At 53.8% G+C, this 17668-nt stretch overlaps 1 protein-coding gene across 19 annotated transcripts in view; it reads right to left on the reverse strand.

The window, feature by feature from the left end:
• Positions 1–2316: 2316 nt before the first annotated feature.
• AMBRA1 (autophagy and beclin 1 regulator 1) overlaps positions 2317–17668 on the reverse strand; it is a 197095-nt gene continuing 181743 nt past the window's right edge. For 14 of the 19 annotated variants that reach the window (XM_036259703.1, XM_036259699.1, XM_036259706.1 and 11 more), the window contains 3 exons: positions 12617–12709; positions 11267–11460; positions 2320–3822 (listed from right to left, as the gene is read on the reverse strand). In XM_036259703.1, coding sequence (XP_036115596.1) covers positions 3329–3822; positions 11267–11460; positions 12617–12709 — 781 coding nt within the window. In that variant the 3' untranslated portion in view covers positions 2320–3328. Of the gene's footprint in view, positions 3823–11266; positions 11461–12616; positions 12710–17668 lie in introns of all 19 variants that reach the window. The other 5 variants (XM_036259711.1, XM_036259710.1, XM_036259709.1 and 2 more) reach the window with 2 other exon arrangements.

Raw genomic sequence — 17668 nt, forward strand, 5'->3', positions numbered from 1 at the left:
CCGCTGCCTTGAGTTCTTCCAGAAGCTGTCAGGCAAAGCTGCTCCAGTTCCTCTGAAGTGCATTACTGGGTGAGGCTGTTGGCGTCCCCCAATCCCAGAACCCACAGCAGAACTGTCCGGCTGAGTTGGAAACCAGAGACTTGGTTTAGTCCTTTGCTCTCTGCCTTTGATCTAACGGTCCATAGCTTGGGCCCATAGGCCTTCTGTGGACTTATTTCCTCATCTCCAAATGGTCTTGTCAAGCAAACTCTGTTCTGTTGACCCCCACAACCTTGTTATGATGTGCAAGGGGCCCCCAAAAGGCTTTACCCCTAGGGAGGCTCTATCCACCAGGCAAAGATTTTCTAAATGAAGGGGTCGTGACAGGAAAGTGTTGACAGGGGTCTCCAACAGGTAGGGCTGGGCTCATCTTTGGCGGGGAAGGGCAGAGGTGAGGCTAGGAAGAGCCAGATTTGGATTACCTCAACCACAAGGCTGAATACCCCTTTTTCCAAAGTAATAAACAGAGTAAGTCGGGGTCTTACCATGGATTCAAACCATGGCTCCACTAGTTGTGTGATCTGGGTGCAATACCAGTGCCCACCTAGATGAGGATTGAGAGATTACCGAGTCCTTGGCACATGGTTTACACTCAACAAATTCATAGTCCCCACTCAGACCAAGAAATTCTTCCTCGATTGCAGTGGGGCCCCTTCCCTTCCCATCTGACAGTGCACAGATCAAGTCCCACTCTTTGTGGAAGCCTGCGCTACCCAGTGCTCGTTGAGGTCCAATGACTGGAGATCACAGAGCTAGAAGTAACTGAGAGGTTGCATAGTGCAAGCTCTGCATTCCACTGCAAGGGAGAGAAGTGAAGCAGAGAAAAGGCAAATGGCTTGCTCCAGGTCACATGGCTAGCTGATGTCTTTTAGTCCAGAGTCCACTGTTGAAAATTCTAGTGTTCCTAACTATATTAACTTTTCACTGTTTTGTATGACTTGCTTGCCCACTTAACCCTTTTGGTTTTGTCTCTGTTGGGGTAGCTTCTATAATTATGTATGGTCCATAGTGTCTGGGACACAGTTGGGCACACAAGATACTCAAGACATACTTGTTGCTGGCAAAAGCCCTGGGGTGGCTATGATTTTCCTGTATACCTCTGTAAGATTTGGGGCAAATATCCTTCTGCCACTTTCTAACTAGCTTGAAACTTCTTTTAAAAATGTTTTTATTTATTTCAGTGAGAAAGGGAGAGGGAGAGAAACATTGATGTGAGAAACTTCAATCGGCTGCCACCTACACGCCCCCTACTGGGGATTAAGCGCGCAACCTGGGCATGTGCCCTGACTGGGAATCGAACCAGCAACCTTTGGGTTCACAGTATGACATTCAACCAACTGAGCCACATCGGCCAGGGCTCGCTTGAAACTTAAAAGTGGCCAAGGTCCATGAATAGAGCAGGCCCTTCAGTCACCAGACTGAGAACACAAAGTAAAGGGAGACCTGAGGGGGCAGCAAACTGCATCTTTGTGGGATGCCTGTGGACAAGACCAAACTCCTACATCCATTATGGCATTATGGGTGGTTTCCTAGACTGGGGTGGGGTCTAGCTTTTTGCCAGTTACATCTTTTTTTTAATCCTCACTCAAGGACACTCCCCCCCCCCCACTTATCTTCAGATTGAGTGGGAGGGAGAGATGGGGGGAAGAAAGAGAAACATCGAAGTGAGGAGAGACACATCGACTGGTTGCCACCCACATGATGGAAGAGAAACATCAAGTGAGAGAGACACATTTAATGGTTGCCACCCACATGACCCCAACCTGGATAGGGACAAACTGCAACCTAGGTATGTGCCCTTAGTGGGAACCAAAACTGGGACTCTCTGGTCCACAGGCCAACGCTCTAATCACTGAGCCAAACCAGCCAGGGTGCCAGTTACATCTTTATGCCAGGCCCATAGTCCCAGGTAGGAAGCAATCAAGATGAGTGGCCTGTCATTCCTACTTACCCACCTGTCACTGTTCAAGCTCCTCCAGTCCCTAGTGTGCTCACAGGAAGCAGGAGGTGGTGGTACATGGAAGTGGGGTATAAAGCAGAGGTGGCAGCCCTACCTGAGGGGCTTCTGCTGAGGCATCAGACAGGACTCCCCACTTAGGACAGCAGCACCAAAAACAGTGCCCGAGAGAACCTGGGTGAGCTCAGTTCAAAGACCCCTCCCCCTTTGCCCCCAATCCATCACCCCCTCCTCCATCCTCCATAAAAACAAACAGAGAGGAGCCTGGTGAGGGGCATGTCATCATTTTAATGATGTAGATCTTTGGTGTTTCCCTCATTAGCAGTCAGACTATCCCCTCTCCTCCCACCACAATGTTTCTATGAGTTACAAACAGAAATCACATTTTCATACTAAAAACAAAATAATCAGAGCCTTGATTTTTCCACTAGAAACTACACGTACAGTTCAAGATTCCACATGCAACACCTTAAATCACAGACCAAGACCTCACATTCTGACCTGGAGTCTCATCCCCTCCCCCAGCCTTGGGCTGGCTTCGGCCTAGGCTCAGGCAATACTGACACCCACAGGCGCTGCTCTGAGGGCCTTGGGGGGTGGGGAGGGAGGAGCTTGGTGGACAAGCCCTGGGGGCTGGCCAGCCTACACCCCCCACTCCTGAGTGAGGACCTGCCCACCATCTCTTGCCCCCATCCTGTACCAGGCAAGCAGGTTCCCCCCTTCACTCCATGGTTGTCCCCATTAGCAAGTGCAGAAGTCCCTGTCCTCAGGAATCTGGGCACCCAGCCTGACCCCTGACAGTGGCCTCTGTGGGGCAAGATTTAAGAGAGTCTGAAGCTCTGGAAGGCTCAGAGAGAGAGATGGTTTCTGGGGGCCAGGCTGTTCCTCTTGCTCTTCGGGTCCTAGTGGCTCAGCCCGTACAACAGGTGGACAGGGCAAAGCTACCCCACTGGCCACTGACCAGGATCATTTGGCCCAGATCTGGAAGACTGTTCACCCTTCTGGGGCTCTCTACCCAGGGCTGAGTCCCCTGAGCCCTGTTTCCAGGAGAAAGGGGGTTTATGACAGGAACACTCATTTCCTCCTCCATTCACACTCAACACAGCAGTGTGGCTCCCCTGGGCTCCAGACCCGGAAGGGTCTAGTCCCAAGGCAAGCTTTGCCCATTCGACTGCCTCAAGCCCACCGACTCCGACTCCTCGACTCCCCACCCGCTTGCTCCTGTTCCCTGACGCAGCCCGCAGCTCTTCCGCACGTACAGTTTCCAGTCAGCTGTGAGGTCCGATTTCTGCTCAGCGGTTTGAGGGGAGGCACCAGTGCACACGTTTGTCTCTACCTGTTCCGTGGCTCCCCACTGGGGCCTGCGGCTTCCCCCCTGCTGCTGCCACCACTGTCTGGAAGGTGGTTGTTACCGGTCAGGTTGCAGTGCAGGGTTGGTCCCTCAGTGCTGGGAAGGGGGACAGGAGTAGGGGCAGGGGAGGAGGGCAGGGATGGCTGTGGGGGCTCCCGCCCAGGGGGACTGGGCTGGTCCCAGGAGGCTGTCCGGGGGCTTAGGCTTTGCTCTGCCAGCTGCCCAGGTTCCAGGAGCAGTCCCCGAGAGGTGGAGGGCTGGGGCGAAGAGGTGCGGGCGGCCCCGGGCTCAGTGCCAGTCTGGGAGCTGCGGTGAATGCGGTGGCTGACGATGATGTTGTTGCCAAAGCCGCCCATGGAGGCCATGGTGGTGCTCTGCTCCCGCTGCACCACGGCTGTCATGCCCCCTTCGGCCATCAGCCGCTGGATCCTGCTGAGGGCGTCTTCCCCACTTGCACCATACTCTGAGCCCTCACCTAGAAGGTACAAAGCAGGAGATGGAGGGAATTAGTTGCTGGCCTGGTCCTCTGAGCCAGGCAGGCAACTGCTATAGGAGCTGGGGGAGCCTAAGCTAAAAGCAGCAAGAGGCCCACTCCCTCATTCTGAGGATCACTCCGAGACAAGAGTGATGAGACTCCTGGAATGATCCTAATTCATACTGTTTTACTGGTGGGGAAACTGAGGCATAGCATGGCACGAAGTGGCCAAGGGTACTCAGTCATTTAAGAGGCAGAGCTCGACTAGAAGGCAGGTGTGGCTTTACCCCTTTCAGAACCAGTGGCAGGCTAGTCATTAATGGTGAAGGCAGCTGAGAAGGGCCCAGCCAGCTTGCTTTGCCTGCCTGCTCCCTGACTTAACCTGGTGACCTGGCAGCCCAGGGAGAGGGTATGCTGCCTGGTCTTTGGAAAGAGAGGGCACCCACTCCATCCCTAGCCCCAGCCCTCAGCACCAGTCCCTAACCCCAGCCTCCGCCCCAGTCCCTAGCCCCTAGCCCCAGCCCCAGCTTCAGCCCCAGCCCCTAGCCTCAGCCCCAGTCCCTAGCCTCAGCCCCATCCCTAGCCCCTAGCCTCAGCCCCTAGCCCTAGCCCCAAGCCTCAGCCCCTAGCCTCAGACCCAGTCCCTAGCCTCAGCCCCATCCCTAGCCCCAAGCCTCAGCCCGTCCCTAGCCCCTAGCCTCAGCCCCAATCCATAGCTCCAGCCCCTAGCCTCAGCCCCATCCCTAGCCCCTAGCCTCAGCCCCAGCTCCTAGCCCCTAGCCCCAGCCCGTCCCTAGCCCCTAGCCCCAGCCCCAGCCCCAGCCCCAGCTTCAGCCCCAGTCCCTAGCCCCTAGCCTCAGCCCCAGTCCGTAGCTCCAGTCCCTAACCCCAGCCCGTTTCAGCCCCAGTCTCTAGCCCCAGCCCCAGCCCCTAGCCCCGGTCCTAGTCCCTAAAAAAAAAAAAAGGGAGGGCACCCCATGTTGTGTGGCCCAAAGGCAAACAGTCCACTCTGCTTCATTCCAAAGCTGTGCTGTCTTTCCTGTGTTGTTCTGTTTGTGTTACTTCTTAGAAGTCCATGAACAAGACTGGGTGTTTACCTGTCCCCCTTTACCCACATTTCCCCAAGTTATTTACCACACACTAGTCTCTGGGGCTAGATGCTCAATCCTCTCACCGCTCCCTACAGAAGGCACCTGCCGAGGCCTGAGCATTTCTTGTGGGAGCGGACAAGGCTCTGGCTCAAGTCTCAGTTGTGTGTGACCTTGGACAACTCCCCGAACATCCACATCTGACTTGCACAGCAGGATGCGAACATCAGCCTGCAGTGCTGGGCAGAGGGATGAGAACGCTTGTCAAGTGCCTGCACACGGTGGACACCCCGTGGTGGCGGTGCTGATGAACCTGGTGTCTGGAGTGGGGCTCTGTCCTGAGGGATCTTCCCTCCAGCCTGTGCTCAGCCCTCACTGGGCAGAAAAGTAGTCCAAGCCTGGAGGCAACTCTGAGCAAGACCACAGACCGGTGGGCTAGCCGATGGAACTGTTGCTTTATTTCCTCTGGCTGCTGGCTGGCAGTTTGGGACTTTTCAGATTTGGGGGCTTTCATAATGAGTTTCCTCTTTGTGGGGTACTTGCTGTCATCAGCTTTAAAAAAAATTTTTTTCTTTACTGATTTGAGAGAGAGAGGAAGGGAGAAACATCGACAAGGGAGAACATCAAATGGCCGCCTCCTGCATGCCTTCCACTGGGGATCAGGATCAGGCCACAACCTGGGCACGTGCCCTGGCATCGAACTGTCAACCTCTTGGTGCATGCGTCAATGCTCAACCATTGAGCCACACCAGCTGGCTCAACAGCTATTTTCCAAAACTTTCCTTGCTTCTTCCCTGCCCAGTCCCTTTTGTCTGCTTGTCGTCAGAGCTGGATTCCCAGGCAGCCTGCTTCACAGCTTTGCAGTGTGGGTCCCACTCGACCTCTCCTCCCAGTCGGTGCTTGGTGCCTCATGTAGTTCTTCCTTGGGACGTATGGAGGCAGTGGGAGGTGAGGACTCCACCTGGGCTTTTGCTTATGTCCAGCTTGCTTTGCTCCAGATCTGGTAAACTCTGCCCATCTACCCACTACCTCTCAAGGCAGCTGCCCGTCCACACTCCCCCCTCAGACAGCTCAGCACCAACTCCCAGGGCAGAAGGAAGGAGAGCCTACAGGGCTCAGAGTACTTCTCTCAGGGGACAAGCCATCCAACAGCGGGGCAGCAGGGGCAGAGGAAGGGTCAAGTTACAGCCTTGGACCAGTACAGTTTCTACCCTGTGAGCCAAAAGGGCCACCTGGGGGACCTCTCTGTGCTCACTGCCACCCGCCACCCCCACTGCTTTCCAAGAACTCTGCACCGAGGGCCTCCCCAGCCCAGTCTGGGGTGTACAGTGGGCTGGCCCGAGGCCTGCTGGTATTGGAGCTCACTGTGCTGGGCTCTGTGCCGTGGGGACCATTAGCTCTTTCCATGCAGCTCACTTCCAGGAGCAGGACAGGCTGCACCAGGGCCTGATGGGAGGTGCCGCAGCCAGGCCCTCCAGGAGGCCCTGCTGCTGGCACTCAGATCTGGGCCCTCCTGTCCTCTCCCATGTGCCTGTGGCTCCGGTCCTGGCCACCTCTCATCATAGCCATATTTCCTGCCTTATCGTCTTGCTTTTTATGTTGTTCCTTTTATGTTGTACCCAGCTTCCACGTTGCTGTTATTACCATTCCAACTAAACTCTGATTCACTGAGTTCTGGTTAAATCCATAGTCGTCAAAACCAAGCAGCTCCAAGAAGATCCAAGAGTCGAGACTCCTTAGCTTGAGATTTAATGGCCCGCTGGTCAGTTCCCAGCCATTTCCTGACCAGGACCTCTTCCTGCACCCAATGACCTTACTAGAGCCCTGCTGTATGCCTGCCTGCCACACAGGGACACACTGTGGACGCTCTGCCTGCTTTGTGCTTGCCCATTGCCTCCTGTCTAAGGGCCAAAGCAAGTACCTCTCACCGAGACTTCCGTGGCCTGCCATTTGGAAGTGGTTGCTCCTCCCCCGAGACCCTGCTCTCTTCCCTGAATGCCCACACCTCTCTGGGAAGTTATCTGTGGCAGTGGCATCAACCTTCTATAGGTTCCTGAAGGCCTCAGACTAAGTGTTATTCATCTTTTGGTCTGGTGTCTGATGTGTGGTCTTGAACTTGGTGTGTATTTATCAGATGAGTGTGTAGGTGAATTAAAAGGGCTCCCAGGCTGCTTACAGATGCTCCAGACGCAAGTGGCTTCTGAACACTAATCACATGTTCCCCTCTGCTATGGGAGAAACACCTGTGTGTCTTTTTCCTCTCTGGACTTCCTTTTTGAGGGAAGATACACGGCTTCATCTCAGAATGTGATTCCCTTAGCAATACCTCTGGATTCATGGTCCCTAATACAATACCAGACATAAGTAAGTGCTCAAGAAAGACTGAAGGAAGCATTAAAAGCATACACACTAACAGTTTCCTCAGGGCTGGGTACAGACAGCTTTGGCCTGGAGAGCTATGAGCTGTGCTTCTCTCTGGGGAACTCCAAGCCAAGGCCAGGCCCACTGAGGGCAGCCATGGCCAAGGATCCAAGCTATTAGCTGCAGGGGCAGTGGTGGCCCCCGGGTCAATTCTGCCGTCTCCTTCCCTGCAGTGAAGCATTTATTTCTGTCTCTGAAAAATGGGAAATTGATTTCATGCTGATATGAGAGCTTTTCCTTCGCAAGTTCTAAGGTCCCTTCTGAATGCAGAGGGCAGGGTGGACCAGCAACTTCCCCAAATGCCCTGAGACCTCATTTCATTCTGGGGGTTTCACTGCTCACAAGAGGGAAGCGAAGCTGAGTCTAAGGAGAAGCTGCCCTTCCTGCCCTCAGTGGGCATGCTGGTCTTCTAGCCACTCCTGGCCCAGGGCCCAGGCTACTGCAGCTGGCCTAACCACCATCTTCACCAGAAAGGAGGGAAGCCCAGACCACCTTTCCCAGTGGTCAGAGGCAGAGCCATGGGCTCCCCAGACCGTGTGGCACAGCCAAGCCCAGGGGCAGGCCGTGCCTGCACATAGTCTGTTCCTTCCACATGCTTCCTGAGCGCTTGCTGTACACTGGGCTGGGAGCAGACAGAGACACCAAGAATGCTCCCGCCCTTTCTGAATGACAGGGTAGGGAAGCTTTGAAGTTGGACAAATAAAAAAGCTGACACCTGCCCTGGCTGGTTTGTTCAGTGGTTAGAGCATCGGCCCATGGACCAGAGACCTGGGTTCAGTTCCCGCTAAGGGAACGTACCTTGGTTGCAGCTTGTCCCCGGCCCCAGTTGGGGTTGTGTGGGTGGCAACCAGTAGATGTGTCTCTCGCTCTCTCTTCCTCCCTCTCTCCCTCCTGCTCTATCTAAAGATAAATGCAGCCCTGGCCAGTTTGGCTCAGCGGTTAGAGCATCAGTCTACGGTCCACAGAGACCTGGGTTCGGTTTCCGCTAAGGGCATGTACCTTGGCTGCAGTTTGTCCCCGGCCCTGGTTGAGTTGTGTGGGTGGCGGCCACTCGATGTGTCCCTTTCACATTGACGTTTCTCTCTCTTCCTCTCTCTCCTTCCTGCTCTATTTGAATAAAAAAATGGAAAAATGTCCTCAGGTGAGGATAAAAAATAAATAAATAAAAAAATAAAGATAAATTCAAAAATGTCCTCCGGTGAGGATATATTAAAAAAAAAATAGGCCGACACCTGCAAATGCCCCCTGTGGCGGGCTCTTCCTGGAAGTCCTAGAAAGAGCTGAATGGACTTCAGTCAAGTTCTTACAGAACAAGAACATGAGCAGTGGCCTGGGAGCCGGCTGGCTGCCGGGAACGGGCTGAGAGAGGGGCAGGCCAAGGAGCAGTAACTGCAAGCAGAGCTGGCGCCCCACACGGGTGAACCTGGGTCCCTGGTGTGCCGGCCACACCCCTCCCCCCATGCCCTGGCCCTGTCTTCTAGTTAAGCCCAGAAGAGGGTTAACCAGCTTAACCAGGGGCTTCCTTTACATGTTCCTGCAACTGTGGCCGCCAATTTGCCTACACAGAGAGAAGAGCTGGGAGTGGGGGGTGTGTGCAGAGCAGCTGTGCCTGCCTGCTGGACAGGGCAGGTGGGCCAGAAAGGAGTCTATGCCCAAGCAGAATCTGGTTTCTGGCCCTCTGCCTCGCAGAGTGGCAGCAGTGCTTGATGGTCAATGAGGCCAGCACCTCAGAACAAGGCTCCTGGCTCCAGCTGGCCGGTGACAGCACCTGTCAACCCCCCCACCCCTCCCCTCCCCCACACCTCCTCTCCTCCCCTTACTTCTTTCTAGGCGTGTCTTTCTGAAAGGGACTGAGAAGAGCTGAAGGCCCAGAGCTCTAGGCCAAGGTCACAGGGCCACAGACAGACACAGAGCTGAAAGCCTGCTATGCCCAGGTGCCAGCTCCCAATGGCTGCTCCTGCTGAAGAGCACCTCCGGCCTCGGAAGGGTTCACCCTCCACCACCTGCTCCCCTTTGTGGGGACAAGATGGGGAGGAAATGAGGTTCTGGTCTCTTGAAACTGAGATAAGAGCCTCCTTCCCCTCGCCAGCCCTCCTGCCCCCCCCAACACAGGAAGAAAGGAGCCTATCACTGACTGGAGGAGGTTAGAAAAGGAATGATGCTAATCAAGAAAAAAGCAGAGGAATCACTTTGTAAGGTGTATAATGTCTGACATTACACTATACACCTAAACTAATACTGAATGTCAACTGTAACTGAAAAATTAAATTTAAGAAAAAAGCAGGGGATTCTCTGGGAGGTGAAAGATGGGAGGATGCCCTTTTCCTCAAGCTGGCAGCTCCTGGCCCCAGAGCCCCTGCTGCACTTGACCTCGAGGATGAAGGCCTCACCCCCAACCAGGTCCCTGTAATCTGCCTCCCCACTCATCCAGCCTCAGTTCTCCACAAGCGCTGGACAGGCCACGAACATGAACCTGCTAGCGGTCCTCTGTGTAGTGTGATGTTTTTGAACTTGGTGTCCTTGCAGGTGTTGTCCTCTCTGTCAGGAATGCACACACACACACACACACACACACACACACACACACACACACCCCGTCTACTCTGCTTGACTAACTCCTCCTCATCCTAGAAGGCCCAGCTCAGTCACCTCCAGCAGTCTTCCCCAAGCCCCACAGGCTGGGTGGGCATGGCCTCTCCTGTGAGTTTCTGAGGTCCTGATCAAGAAGTAATTATCTGCCTCCCTCTCTAGACTTCAAGTTCATTAGGGAAGGACCAAGACCTATTTGTCTTTATAGCTCAAGTGGCCAATACATGGCGGACAATCTGTAAACGGCCTAATATCAAATCCAAGGGGGCTGCCTAAGACTGTCTTCAGCCTGGGGGTGGCTGGAGGAGCCTTCAACCCCTTCCTCACTGAGGCATGAGGCTCCAGCCAGCACTACCAGCTGCCTGCACCCACACCCTTGGGATTTCCACCCAACAAAGAGTCATGGGTCTCAGACAGAGGAGGTGGCCTGGGCCACAGACCAAAAGGGGACTTAACTTTAAAACTCTTAGTTCATGGTGATGACAGGGGCAGTGCCCCATGGGGGACCGTGCACAGGAAGTGGTTCCCTGGGGTGGCACAGGCAGATCTGTTGCTCTTTGCCTCTCACACACCACGTCCTCTCCTCCCACGGCCCCCGCTAATGGCCTGACACAGACCTACAAAGTGCACGTCGTTTGGAGGCCAGCTTGCTGGCAGCAGTAAGGGGGCTGGGCTGGGGCAGGGGGTAAGGAGAAGGACAGAGTGAGAACAGGCTGCTAACAGACTCCAGCGTGGCTTGGGCTCTGCGGCTGGGAAGTGCTAATTGGTTCTTAGAAGTGTGAGGCCAGCACAGAGAGCAGGGCCAGGCTGGCTGAGCCACACCTGAAACAGGTGACAGGAAGGGGCTGACGGTGTGCCAGGCTGCAGCCAAAATCACAATGAAGCAAGGGTACAATAGGAGCACGGCAGGGCTCACCTGTGGCAGCCCCAAATCGGCCACATCTACGGGGGAAGATAAGCTCCCCTGTGGGGCAGCCCTGAAAGCTGGCAGCAGGACCCCTCGTGGCCTGGTCCATCTAGCTCCTTTCCGTCCCTCTCTCCAAAGGGCAGCCTCCGTCCTCCGAGTTTTGGAGAAGAGGGCATTTGGCGGAAAGCTGTGAGATGAGGTCAGCTTGCTGGATCAGTGGCAGATCAGGGAAGTGGGATTCCTACCTGAGGAGGCTGTGAGTGCCGCCAGGAGGGAGCACTACCCAAACAGGTGCAGGAACTCATCCTGACTGGGCAGTGCGTCCTCTCAGCACCCACTGTCCATGCACAGGGGCCAGGAACCCTCAGGAGAGGGGATGATGGTCCCAACCACCCCCACCTCCCATCACATTCCCCTTCTAGCATCACATGGCTCTTACCTTCCCCAGGACCTGAAGTTGCTGTCCCTGGCTCCTGTATCTCCCTCTCCGTCTGTGTTTCAGCATTCTGCAGCTGAAGGGCCAGAGTCTGGGTCCCCTGAGATGTCACTGAGGTGGTGGGGTTCCGGGGCTGCAGCCCAATTGCATTCATCAGACCCATGTCTCTGTCTGTCCTCCATGTGGCTCTGCTGGTTCTAGGAAGAGAAAGGCACACTGAAGTCAGGAAGGGCTTGGACTGCGCCCCTCACAGAGCTCTGCCGGCTGTGTGCCAAGCGCCAGGGCCCAGCCTCAACCAGGGCCCTGCAGGCTAAGTAGCCCAGCATGCCCATAGCTACCACCCAACAGCAGTTAAACTGTGTTCCCTCCCCTTCAGATCAGTCCAAGCCGCAGGACAATGAAAGGATGCTGCAGAACCATCCAATTTTGCAAACTCAGCTGGTTCAGTCACTCCCTTAAACAAAGGGGGACTTTCTGGTGAGGTAGAGATGGCTAACTTAAGAGACTCTTATTTAGATACAGGAAGCCACTAACAGATTCATGGGACACACAAAGCAGTAGAGGGATGCAAATAGTTTACATTCTGGCATTTCTATTCTGGAGGGAAAATACCAGGATTCTTATGAAACTGTTCTGGGATCCTTCAGGGCCTCCTGAAACGCTGCCTTATGAGGAAGGCCCAGGCCCAAGGCTAGCTCCCCTCTTTTCTTGGACATTTCCCAGGCACTGGCCCTTGGGATAGCTAGAGCTGGCAGCAGAGGGAGCCCAGGACTTTCTGAGAGGGTCACTCATATTTCTAGGGACTATTCCTCCAGCCGGGCCCCATAGAAAGCAGTGATTACCTTTGTTTTCTGAAAATGTCCCAGACTTCATTAATTAATTACGTTGATAAGATCAGTACCAGATTCCGATTTTCTAAATGGCCCCTGACCTGCAGCTCTGGGCAACTTGGTCCCAGAGGCTTTAGTCACCTGGGAGATCATCAATACTTTCTCCCTGAGACATGAACAAACTCCCTAGGGACAGGATCCCTCTCCAGGGCCCTGGCTTCTCCCTTCACCCCATTGTTCCCAGACACCATGGCCAGGATGGGAGAGGACCAGAGGGTGTCCTAGTTTGTTCTACATCAAGACTCTGAGAACAGAGGTTTTGTTCTTTCTTAGCCATGGACACAATTTTCTTGAATGAAATCATGTGCAATGCATGAAGCAGATCAAAGCAAAGCCACTCTGGTTGAGGAGGGGCACCCAGAGAGCCCTGGATACAGTCTGAGGGCGCCACTCAAGAGCCCATCAGAAGCAGGAGGAAGGGACAGGCCTCCAGCCAGCTTCGTTCTCCTCCTTCAAAACTCACCCAGGCCTTTCACTGCTCCTGCTGCTGGAGTGGACAGTGAAGACAGTCTCGTTCAGCTGGTCCCAGTAGTACTCAATACCAGAGTTTGAGGCCCTGAAAATCAGGTGGGAAGGATGGAAGAGAAAAGGTGGAAGGTGTTAGAGAGGGAACAGCCAGAAGTCTTTAGAATTCCAAGGCTTTGTAGACTGTGGCCTGGTAGCCTCCTTCCTCACGCCTGAGGCTGGGCTGAGAGACACTCCATTGGGATGCTCAGCACTAGAGCACATCGGACAAATGCAGACAGAAGTGTTTTCGGCCTCTTCCTTTCTCCAGACAAAGCCTAACTGGCTCCGCCTTGGGGCTAAGAGATAGCTAAAACAGCCACGGCAGACACAGGCACTGGGTTCTGAGTGTTCTTCAGATACAGAAAAAGGAGCTAAGATGGGAAATGAGGCTGGAGAGGCCCTGGAGAGACAGGGAGCCACGGAATGCCCTGCCTAAAGGGCATACGTAGCACTCAGAAACAGGCTCCACAGAGTGCAGGCTCCCTACTGCCAGGAGGCGGGGAGCAAGGAACAGAAGAACGCCTTAACAGTCTCCACTTGCCGGGAGCTCAGCCGCTAAGCAGACAAAAGCCCCCACTGAGCTGTAAGAGCCCCTTCTCTCTTTTTTTATCCTCACCCGAGGACATTTTTGCATTTATATTCAGATAGAGTGAGAGGGAGGGAGAGAGAGAAACATCATCGATGTGAGAGAGACATATCAACTGGCTGCCACCCACAGGACCCCAACCGAGGCTGGGGACAAACTGCAACCCAGGTATGTGCCTTTAGCGAGAACCGAACCCGGGTCTCTCCGGACCACGGGCCAACGCTCTAACTGCTGAGCCAAATTGGCCAGGGTGAGCCCCTTCTCTCGTTTTTTTATCCTCAGCCGAAGACACCCTTGTATTTATCTTCAGATAGAGCGGGAGGGAGGGGGGGAAGAGAGAGAGAAACATCGAGGTGAGACACATCCAGTGGTTGCCACCCACATGTCCCCAACCTGGGCCGGAGGTACGCGCCCTCGGCAGGAACCAACCCGGGACTCTCTGGTCCGCAGGCCGATGTTCTAACTGCTGAGCAAAACTTGCCAGGGCCCCTTCTCTTTCTATGCTGGACCTAGAGCCTCCTCTGCCAGGGTAGGCTGGACTAGCAATTGGGGAAGGTGCCCCAGGGCTGCAGGAGCCCCCAGGTGTGCTCACAAACCTCTCATGGGGAAGGAGAGAACCTCGAGTGGAGATGGGTTGGACTGCTGATGGCACACAAGGGTCTCTGCCTGTCGAGTTGCCCAGGCTAACAACCTTCCCCTGGCTCCTTCTCTCCCCTGCAATGGGCTATCAGGTAGTTTCTTCCAATCTCACTCGGCACCAGAGGGAAGCAGTGGCCTTTCATCCTTCTGTACTGATTTGCCACCTCAGGTAGCAATCCAAACACAAGACTGCTTTGCTTTCCAACCCCTCCCTGGAGGATGTTACCTAGACCAGTCACTGTGGCTAAGGCTGAGGTGCTGGTGCTGGTAGTGAAGGCAGGGGGTCAGGAGTTGGGGAAGAGGTATCTTTGAGCCCTTTGATTAGAACTCTGGCATCTGTGCAGAGAGCCTAAAAGATGCTCAAACTGCCCTGGCCGGTTTGGCTCAGCGGTTAGAGCGTCGACCTGCGGTCCGGAGAGACCCGGGTTCGGTTCCCGCTAAGGGCACGGACTTCGGTTGCAGTTTGTCCCTGACCCTGGTTGGTCGTGCGGTGGCAGCCACTCGATGTGTCCCTTTCACATCGATGTTTCTCTCTCTCTATCTCTTCCTCTCTCTCCCTCCCACTCTGTCTGTACAAAAAAATGGAAAAATGTCCTCGGGTGAGGATAAAAAAAAAAAAAAAAGATGCTCAAACTGCCAGCTCTGCCCTAACGGACAGGACATGCATGTGTGCTCGAAGGCTCTGCTGTGGACTGAAATGCACGTCAAAGCCCAGCCCCCAAAGCCACGGTCTGGAGATAGGGTGTTCAGGAGGTAATCAAGGTTAAATGAGGTCCTAAGAGTGGGACCCTAATCCACAGGACTGTGCCCTTACCACCATGTGAAGACACAGAGAGAACATGGGTGGCTGCTCAAGTCAGAAAGAGTCCTCCCCAGAACCGGCTCACACTGGCCCCTAATCTCAGACTTCAGCTTCCAGACTGGGAGGAAAAAAAACTTCCGTTGATTAAGCCACCCAGTCCACGGTACTCAGTTTGGCAGCCTGATCAGACTACGACAATCTCCACAGAAAGCCAGCTTTACCCCATGGGCCTAGGTAACCTTCCTCTAATGACAGAACTTCTTCAATGAGCAGGTGAGTACGTGAAGGGTGATGTAAACAAGAAGACTAGACAGGTCCCTGATGTGGGACCCGATAGGGCTTCATGATGGGACTAGGTCACAGGCTGTGCTACCCCAGTGCAAGGACACAGGCCTAGGTGTGCAGCCCCCAAGCCTGTCTATTTTTTTATATGCTTTTATTGGTTTTTTTTTGCGAGAGAGAGACACACATCTATGTGAGAGAGATACATCTATCAGCTGCCTCCTGCACGCCTCCTACTGGGGATCAAGCCTGAAACCCAGGCATGTGCCCTGACCAGGAATCAAACCAGGACCTCTCAGTCCATGGGGCAATGCTCAGTCTGAGACACACCAGCCAAAACCAAGCCTGTCTTTAAAGGGTTGTTAAGATTCTGGGAGCAGGGTTCACCTGAGGGCACACTAGTGTTTCTAGAGGGAAAAGGCCATGGCTAGACACAAGTGCTCTCTCTTCCTTTCCCCGCTCTGTATAACCTTCCTGCCAGTCCCAAAGGGTCTGCGGGGCTGTGAACTTAATGTGATCTTCAAACCCCCCCTTCACAAAGTAGTACCTCCTCCCTCTTCCAAACACTCAGCTGTTTTGTGGGGTTGTCTGAGCACTGGGGAGTGAAGATGAGAGTAGCAGACCTGCATCAGGGAAAAGGCAAAAGGCCAGAGTCAACAGTAGACGCCTCCAAAAACAAAGCCATCACTGCCAGCTGCCAGGGAGCCTCTGATTTACAGATCTGTCAAAATTTATTGACAGGTGATAATACCACATGGGTCTAAATCCTTTCTCTGAAATACTTGCTAGCCAGGGCTTGTTATTGACAACAAACTGTTCACACCAAACCATGTACTGTGTGACCAGGAACCTTCCTTCCTCTCTCGGGAAAGTGGCCAGTGAAGGCCCACTCTCTGAGTTGGGACTGTCAGTGGGTGCTGACAGTCAAAGGGTCCCCTTAAACACTTTCCATCTGGCAGCAGCATCACCAGCTCAGATCTGAGGACTTGGCCGTTGAAACAGAACAGGAGTGATAGAGACTGTATCAGATGTATTGCTCCACGCTTCCCCACCAATTCTTTCTGTTCCCCAACAACAGGCTTAATTCTAACCCTGACATGTGCTCCTTTCTGTGGCCAGAGCAGCTCAACTACGACAAGCTCATGGATTTGAAAACTTAGTTGAAATTCCGGGTACCAAGGAACACAGTTACACTTCTCTGGCTACAGAAAACGCTTAGCCTTCAATACCAATGGTCCCAACCATCTCCCCTTCCTCCTTGGGTCTTAATGAGGATTAAGTCACTGTTTACTCCAGGTTCTTCCTAGAAGCTAGGCAAACACACAAAGCGATGAAGTAGGATGGGAAGCCAATCACGGTTGGTTTTTTCAGAGGGACTTCACTTAACACTTGACTTATTTTGGCAGCATCTGTAAGCTGTGCTTCTGGGCTTGGCTCAATGACTCCCTCATGACTCCCTGAACACAGCCAAGAGCCAGCCCGGCCTCCTCAGTGGTGACAATGCTCTCACAAAGAACTCTGGCTCTGAACTTCCACACTTCTAGGGAACATTCTTCTTTCATCTCTCTGTGACATGGCTGTAAGTTTGGGAAAAAAGGACTGCTTTAAGGAGACAGGCATTTATCCCTATCTCTGTGACGTGGCAGAGTTGGCACCTGGCTCTCGGGGGACAGCCTGAAAGATGCCGTCTCTGTGGCTTTCCTTTTGAGTCTGGAGTGTGCCTTTCCCCTCCTTGGTCCATGGTGCTTGGTTGTAATCACTGGTCACAGTGGCAGCCCCCTTTCAGGGGACAGAGCTGGGACCTTGTCAGGAGTCCCACAATCAGACAAGGGGCCAGATGCCCCACAGTCCCAGGCTACTTTTTTCTGTAAATTCTGTCTTCTAAGCTGACTGTGAGAAGTGGTCTTCCCAGCAACACCTCCCTCCCATTTGTAGGGCTGATCTATGAAGCCGGAAGTGAGCAAGCACCCCCTCACATCAATCTGGTTCTTCACACCCACTGTGGTTACTGGTGGGGGTGTTGGCTGGGCTGGCAGTCAGCCAGATGCACAGCAGCAGCTTGGGAGGAGTGGCGGATGGGGGAGCAAAAGTGAAAAGAGCACCTCACTACACGGGAATGGTGGGGTGACTTGGCTAGCAGCCACCATAATGGTTTGTACAGGGGTTGAAGGGCCAGTGGTTCATCTCCTCACCTGTCCTAAGAATTTCTTTCCCTGGATAGATGGAGTATTTCCTTAGATCTTTTTCTACTGTCAGTGGGGCTGTAGTACCACCAAGAGATGCCCGAGCAGCTTGTTACCTCCATCTGTGTGCTTGGAGAGAGTACTGGGCCTAAGACAATGCAGGAGAAATCAAGAGTAGACTTGAAAGCACAAAATGAGGTGCAACTGCTTGTGCCTGGGACAAAGGCAGACAACACCTGCTTTGGAGGGAGGGCTGTAATCCTGGCCCAGCTGGCTGGCTGGATCCTGTGCCCTGGGAAGGGGTGTGCCAGAGAGTTGCACCACACTGGGGATAGGCAGCAAGCCTCAGGCAACTGCCTACCAAAGACACAACAACCCTGACCTCCTACTTTCCTATTTATATTTGTTCTCCTCATTCTAGGCCAGAGACCAGCCATAGTGACAACACAGAGACCAACCTCTCCACATCAATCACCTGACATGCTTATCAACACCATCCAGAGATGAATTCTTTAC

The sequence above is a fragment of the Molossus molossus genome, unplaced genomic scaffold (genome assembly GCF_014108415.1).
Source record: "Molossus molossus isolate mMolMol1 unplaced genomic scaffold, mMolMol1.p scaffold_m16_p_13, whole genome shotgun sequence".
Lineage (NCBI taxonomy): Eukaryota > Metazoa > Chordata > Mammalia > Chiroptera > Molossidae > Molossus > Molossus molossus.